The following is an 8,067-nucleotide window of genomic DNA, read 5'->3' as shown; positions in this document are numbered from 1 at the left end:
TCTTCAGTCAAACATTTATACCTTAGAATATCATCACACAAAAGAAATGTTTTCGAACTGACTCAGGAAAATACGGACAGACACGTCAGTCAAAAAGAGAACTAAATGCTGAGTCCTAATCAGTCAGCATTATGCACAGACGAGGTAATGATTACCGTTCATAAAACTGGATTTGTTTTAGTAAAACTGAAACACAGACTGAGCATATTCAATGAGAATTGTTTGTATCAACAACATTCCAACGTAGAAAAGTAATAATTTTTATTGTCATAACAGAAGTAAATACAAAATCAAACGTGTAATCTATTATCACCAATCGACTATATTATACTAGTGAAAAAACCTACCCCATCCTTTGGTAGAGGTAAAAAACTAAAAAAATACTACCAAATGTAAATAGTTCAAAAGGCATCATAAACTTTCTTTTGTAAATTCTTTCCATTCTAATAATGAGGTCGATGCCTCTAATATCAAAGCTTTTGTATAAACTCGCATTATATAAAAGAGATTGACAAAGTCTGTAGTACTAAATAAAGTGTCAGCTAGAGCAAAGCCGAGGGTGGATGGAATAAAGCCTCTAGCATATTCTACCATCCATGTTCCACCTTCCCACTGTACAGCTGTCACTTCTCCCCATTCATGGTAAACAGTGTCACCTTCAAAAAGAATAAACATAAAATATCAGAACTAAATAAATTTGATTTTACAAAATTATTTGTCTTTTTTTGTCATAACTACGACTGATTCTTTGCACCTTGTTGTTTTTTGAGGCTATAGAGACTTCTGAAATCAAGTTCATTTCAAAAGTAATGAATTACGCTATTCAACCAACAGCTAACTTACCAGAAGTAGCAACCCATTTTCACCCTGCTTTCCCATAGATGTTTGGAGTTGACGGCATAGCTTTGATACTTTTTTAAAACTTGTTTATAAATAATTTAACTTGTCTAGACCTTGGTCAATTAAGAATTGACATACAGTATAGTCAGATACTAAGTCTTGTCAATTGTTGAAGACCATATGTTGTCCTCTATATAGATGTCTATAATTTTCTGTTGTCCTAAATATATATTTTTCATGTTGGGGCCTTTTATATATAGCTGACTATACGGTATGGGGTTTCTTTATTGTTGAAGGCCGTACGATGACCTTTACTGAATTGCCTTTATCTAAGTCATTTAGAATTTTATAAATTTTACATTTTACATTTCTGAGTTATGTGGTTTTATTCATTAAAAAAAGGGGTGATTTTCCAGTTTTCGGACAATAACTTAAAAATGCTGTCACCAATTCTCATGAAACTTTGGTGAATTATTTTTTATCTATTGATGTAAGCTCCCTTTTTATTTTCATAAATTCTAATATGACATTGAGAATAAGTTGAACTTTATTTGTTTATAGTCTGACAACAGATTTACTAAGTATTGCACAACAGCAAGAAATCTTTAATTGAATATAAATTCAATTCATATAACCAATTTCAAGTTCTTTGACTACATTTATTCAGAAACCTATAATATGTCAAATTTTTTATTACAATCCAAATTCAGACCTGAATCAAGCTTGAATATTGTGTCCATTTTTGCCCCAACCGTTCAGGGTTGGACCTCTGCGGGCGTATCTAGCTGCGCTTAGCGAAGCAGTTTATTTATATATGTAATACTTGTCAATATACATTTAGCAAACATAATCAATCGTAGGTTGATTTATTATTTGGATTTATCTTCTGTTTACTAGTATCAGAAAAGCTCAATTTCCTAAAATTGAAATATAAGAATATGTAACTTCTTGAATTTGTTCGGAACCTTATATATATGACCATCCATTTGATGTCAACTTTGCATGAGGCAGTTTTAATCTTATTTTCTCAATATTTCATTTTTAACGGCGATTTTTTAAAAAGGTATGTTATAAATGAAGCACTGACTTCCTAGAAGATGATGCACTCCGGAACTAGCAGTCGATGAGCAGCGGTATCGACACACTGCTTAAAAAATGAAATAAATTGGTAAAGTGTTTGCGCCCGAAGTGTTTTTCTGTATTTACTTTCATCAGTAAAGCTCATACATAAAATGAAAGCCAAGCATGTGTAAATACTTGAATTCATGAGGAGCTTCTGACCTATAGAGACCTTAAAATAATAGCCAAATCAATCTACAGTCACCTATGTCTGACGGTGTTGCAACCCTAGTTTCCTCATATTTTTTTAATTTTTCAACGTCGATTTTAAGAAACGTGTGTCATGACAGCAGCTTACAATGGTCCTTGTACGAGATAATTTTATATAACTGCGGAACCAACAGGGAATACATCTAGTAAATATGTTGTATTCTTGTACCTACCTATCTGTCTTAAGTTTTGAAGAAGTGTGCTAAGGTGTTCACTATTTTTGGCCGTTCCCGAAAGTTTAAATACATGTATGATATTCTTCCTTAACAGAGAGGACAGAATCAACAAACTATATTTAAAATACATGCATATTATCGTTCCCGCATATCCCGATATTTAAATTTCCATGGTTGGCTTGGTGATAGGTTGAAGCTGTTGAGTTTTAAGTGACGAAATCAAAGGAATCCAAATGGTTAAACCTCCCACTTAACATGCTGGGTGTTATTGAAATGGCATTCTAACTGCTTTGGTTCGAGCGCAAATGACAAGTATTATCTTATGAAGACGAAACGCGGGTTTGTCGTACCAAATTATAACACTTGTATCTTTGATGACACATACATTGTAAAATAATGGTCAATCTGATGGTCAGTTAATGTTTTTGATTTGACACGTTTATTTACTTTTTTTATATATGCATTTGATATTTTGTCATTATCTCACACACATTCTATCCTACTGACGAGGAACACATTAATCTTATAAAAACCTTTTCAACTAACATAATTACATGTACGACGTTATACCTGGTTTGAACATTTTGCTTTCCAGCTCTCCTTCTTTCCACTGTCTAAATGATCCCTTCAGTATTGTATCAGATATATTTGCCCAATATCGACCTAAGGAAAAAACACAACAATTCAAAATTCGTCATATACATTTCAAATTCAAAAGAACAATTTGTTCCTCTGGATGAATAAAAATCAGGAGCAAACAGAGGATACCCTATTCAAATTTAATTTGTAGTTTAAGAGGAGAAAACATATGAAAGTTGATATTATGTGAAAGTTTCTTGCGGCCTTGGCCTAAAGGTACACACAGTAAAGAAATATGGTTATCTAGACTTATCTTGCAATAGTTCTAGACCCGATGTGAAAGACCAAAGTAAGTTTGACTTTGAGGGATGTATAAATAGTGACACAGTCGCATTAGATTGCATCGTAGGTGTCTAATCGGATTCTCCATTCTCTGTTTGTTAAAGATCCCTTACAACAGTTGTAAGGGAAACCGCCGATGCAATCTGTTTCAGGAACAAATTCTGTTCCTACCAACAAAATCGTCCTTTTCAACCTTTTCAAGTTGCAAATCTAATTTCACAATCTTCATTCCGCTTGACCTATACTGAAGGATCTATATTGTCCATATTGCCGCTTCAAAAGATATTTTGAACTGAATGTTACATAAACTATAATCAATCTGGCGTCCCTGTTTTGCATGTGGCGGAACAAAACTACGTTTAGATCCCAATATTGATCAGTGGCCTCACAAAGGTCTAATTGCAAGGGAAAATTTTCATCCTTATTTACATGGCCTTTCTTCCAGTGGCAATTCAAAGTTCTATAGCCCTTCACCCCTATCGAAATACTTTACAAAACTTACCTAATGGACTAATTTTTTAATAAAATAAGATAAGATATAAGATAAGATATTTTTTTATTCCAATGGAGAGCAAAGTTATTTATTACAATGATTTAGATAATTGACACAATAATTTTGATAATCATATATAAATATGAATGATGTTTTCGGTGGAATTAAAATGCATGACACTTTTGCCACTGGATGTTAAACAAAATCAATCAGAAAAGATGATGAAAATTAATTTTCTAAGTGTAAAGTAGGAACCAATTTGGCATAGTTCTTACCATATACGACACGTTGTTAGCATAGAACAAGAAATACTTGTAGTTGGTCTTACAATCGTAACTCAGTCGCATTAACATGATAAAGTTCGAAAATATTTGACTTTTTATTGTCAACAGAAGTAGAAGACGAAGAAGAAATAAAAAAATTGGAATCATTCAAATAACTTTTGCCTCCATTTGGCATGTTTATACTTTATCTTTGAAACAGACAACCAGACCTTATTTGTAACACAACAAAATATATATACATGTATATGTGCATCCTTCAAAGTGAAAATGACCTGTCTATTTCATTTTGGGACAGACTTATAATATAAAAATAAGAAGACGTGGTATGATTGCCAATGAAGCAACTCTCCACCAAAGACCAAATGACGCTAAAGTAGAGTCTAATTGACGGAAAACGTAAAAGATAACTTTAAAAAAATAGCTAAATATATTGTTGAAGAAGAAATCAACAGTTTTACTAACGGAAGTGCAGAAATTTGATTTGATTTGATTTGTATTATATCAAAACGGATGTGTTTAAGAGACCGAGAGTGATCTTACAATCTTGAACGATCTTTTGACATTCCAACCTCTACACGTTCTTTGACAAACGCATACAATATTACAAAGAAATCAATTATTTCCTTCATTCAAAAGTCATGAGCCGAACGATCATCATGTCATTCCTTACAAAATCATTAAACCGTTACTCTTACAGTCCTGTACAGATACTTATTAAACGTTCTCATTCTGTGCATCACGGAGTGATGGTGTACATACGTACCAGAATTTCCAGAAGTATCAATGGCTGTACCGAAGAAGAGTATATACTCAGTAAGAGAAGCATATAACAGACACATGCTCCCCATCCATCCTCCGGCGTTCATAAACAGCCATTCTGTATCCTCTTCTGGTAATATGTGTCCAGGAAATCGCTTTTTCAACTCTTTATAAATCTGTTTATACGATACTTGTATATCTTTCGTCCCTAGAATAAAAGAGGACTTTATATGAAGGATATCAAAAGAATGAATTTAGACACTGTATAAAAGCATATTGACAAACATATTTCCATATAGGCTTTTTTTGGATTGAAAAATTGGATCATATTACATGATTGTATTAAATTTGAAATTCTAAAACCCTGACGAACTACTGGTGAAAATTTAGGACCACTTCCATTTAACATAAATTACAGTTATTACATTTCCATGTGCTACTAATTTAAATTTTAATGGAAAATCCTGTAGCCTATAGTTAGTATAATCTATTGGATTTTTATTTATTATCATCCGTACCTTGAGTGACCAATCAAGTGCCATCTACTAAGTAGTAGTCTGGCATGGTTTTTAAAATGACACGTTTTGAATACAATTTATGAAATTGGGCTTCCAATTATGTATCATCAGACACCCTATCGACTAGTTTCATTTTTTAGCATTTGATTTGGACATTTGCGCGTAGTGTTTTAGTGTTTAAGAATTGTATGCGACTGTCATACAAATGAGCGGTTTAGCTAGCTATAAAACAAGGTTTTATCCACCATTTTCTTCATAAGGAAATCGCCTATAGCAAGTCAGGAATATGACAGTAGTTTTCCATTCGTTAGATGTGTTTGACCTGTTGATTTTTCCATTTGATAAATGACTTTCCGTTTTGAATTTTCTTTGGAGATCGGTATTCTTTTCATTTTTCATAAAGATTCCAACCACATCGCCATCATTCTGACCATGATTATACAAAGTTTACCTTAGCCGATTTTTGACTGAACATGCCGTTTAGGTTTTACTTTCCAAAACTTTTGGTCTCGAGCGTACCCGATCTTTACACCAAAATTGGAAACATCATGATCATATACTTAAATTTGCAAAATCCGTATTTTCAAGTAAATAAAAAATATAAAAAGTACCATAACAAAAATACCGAACTACAAGGAACATTCAAAACGGAAAGTCTGCCCAATATACCCTTATTTTCCACTGGCAGTCGAAATTTCCCTGATCTTATCCCGGACTGCCTCAATTACAAGACATATCTATTGTATTTATTGTTAATTAATTTGCTATCGTCCTGAAAATGCATGAACTATTTGCCACTGGACGTTAAGCAACCAACATTCAACAAATCATTAAGTTTGTTTTAATATTTGTATAGAGGGGGGGCTAAAGAGGGGGGGGGGCTAAAGATTAAATTGCGTCTAATGTAATATGAGGATACACGCTAGAACACATTATAATAAGAAAAAATAAGCTGAAACTGAAACTAATACAGTCTACATTTACTGAAATGTCACCAACAAAAATATATTATAAAACAGAGTCCATCATCCATGAAGGTGTGAATGGGGGTTTAGTACAGAATATAGAAAAATGAGTTGTTAAAATATAAAGAATAGAGAAAAATGGCCCTAAAAATTAAAGAATACAGCGGAAATGAAGGATGACATAAGAAAGGAGGAAAGGCTAATGCTAAACAAGGATAGAACATTTCGAAGAGTACGGATAACAGAAGATCTACTTGCACCGCATTAGGAACTACGTCCTATTTATTAACCTTATTAGATACAACTATATATAGATACTCACCGGTGTGTTTCCGTGCTATTTCTGCAATATCGTTATGATCAGTTAGAAATGTTTTGTTCTGCATCCAATACTGCACACAAAATACAATAAAGCATACGAAAAATATAATCTTAATCGCAGAAATAAGCGACAACATTGCGATTTTTTAACATTAACGACAAGTGTAAACAAAGGAAAGTTTAGTTTAAAAACAGTCAGGTAACATGATGACCTAAATCCGGGTTTCCTTTTCCTGTTTAAGGAAGCATATGTTATTTAAAGACTAAAAAAATTGAAAATACAAATAATACATAATATTAAAATAAGGATTTAACAAACAGTACAAAATATATCTAATGTCGTAGGTCTTCATTTGGAGGGACAAATTAGCCAGTTATTTCAAGTCGTTTATTTTTTTCTGATAAGAATTGAGATCTGTACATACATAGCAAAAACTTTAATGTCTTAAGAATTGTTTAAATGAACAAAAAGTGTTGTTCTTATTTTTCAGTAGAAATCGGTCCCTTTACGATTACTCAGCCTGTCAGTTAAATCTTTCCTCGTAAAAACAAAGCAATTTTTATCGAATAAGTAATTTATTTACAAGATATATGCACGACTTGTTTTTTGTACAACCAGTGAAACTGAGTTATTCCTCTTTGTCTATGAGTGAGAAACATGTCTTTTAAAAATTTAAGAAATAGGAAGGCACACTTTTACAAGAAATTATATTTAGATTCAAAATGTTATATGAAACATACCAAAAATTCTGCCACGTTAACTTAACTCAGAAAGAAGATTTGATCTATAATTGTTATCCATCGAGTGCACGAGGTTGTAGGTTTGACCCCCGCTATGTCAAACCAAGACTTGGAAATTGGTATTCGCTGCTTTTCCGCTTCGTACGCGACATTTAGGAGTTAGAGCAAAGACTGGTCGGCTCGGAATCAGAATTGAGTGTCGTCTTCCTGTTACATAATGGACCTAAACGTAAAAAAATCTGACATGGCATGTCGGGCTTGTACAAAGTAGAATTCATATTGAATTTCATATATCACATCCACATGTTCTCATCCTAAATATGCATTTTTAAAATTTGCCTCTGGACGTTAAACAGTCATCCATCACCCTTGACATAAGATAATGATGTATAAATGACCATTACTTATCCAGTCACAAAGAACTTTTACAGCGCATTTTACATCTGAATAGCTCTTACTTTTGAAGTTTTCCAAGTCATATTTTTTTCTGTCTTTCTCAATTCCCAAATCGTTTACATGGTTTAGTAGAATTAATTTCGACTTTAAATAGCCTTTTAAAATGGTTTAATGTTCTACAATACTTGAAATAGTTAATGCTCACCACAATGAATGATTGAATTCCTTCTAGGTTACTCAATTGTAGTTCACGAAATGCCCAATCAGACTTGTGTCATATAGTGTATGGGTTTTGTTTATTGTTGTCCAAATCTCAGTCAATTG

The 8,067-nt window shown here is 32.8% G+C and overlaps 1 protein-coding gene across 1 annotated transcript; it reads right to left on the bottom strand.

The window, feature by feature from the left end:
- Nucleotides 1-240: 240 nt before the first annotated feature.
- LOC127720970 (sigma non-opioid intracellular receptor 1-like) lies at nt 241-6,821 on the bottom strand. Its single transcript, XM_052227694.1, has 4 exons — nt 6,608-6,821; nt 4,807-5,010; nt 2,916-3,008; nt 241-656 (listed from the first exon to the last, which is right to left on the bottom strand). The coding sequence occupies exons 1-4, from the start codon at nt 6,741-6,743 to the stop codon at nt 412-414; spliced, it is 678 nt and encodes a 225-aa protein (XP_052083654.1). The 5' UTR covers nt 6,744-6,821; the 3' UTR covers nt 241-411.
- Nucleotides 6,822-8,067: the final 1,246 nt, after the last annotated feature.

This window comes from Mytilus californianus, unplaced genomic scaffold (assembly GCF_021869535.1).
Source record: "Mytilus californianus isolate M0D057914Y unplaced genomic scaffold, xbMytCali1.0.p SCAF_11, whole genome shotgun sequence".
NCBI lineage: Eukaryota > Metazoa > Mollusca > Bivalvia > Mytilida > Mytilidae > Mytilus > Mytilus californianus.
Note: the sequence above shows the minus strand (reverse complement) of the source record. Positions and strands in the feature narration are given on the sequence as shown.

Excerpts from the sequence above, each read along its gene's own strand:
- LOC127720970 (XM_052227694.1), bottom strand. The coding sequence starts at position 6,743 with ATGTTGTCGCTTATTTCTGCGATTAAGATTATATTTTTCGTATGCTTT. Across the intron at positions 5,011-6,607 it reads AATAGCACGGAAACACACCG|GGACGAAAGATATACAAGTA; the intron begins GTGAGTATCTAT and ends CTTTTATTCTAG. Across the intron at positions 657-2,915 it reads AAGCAAAATGTTCAAACCAG|GTGACACTGTTTACCATGAA; the intron begins GTATAACGTCGT and ends TTCTTTTTGAAG.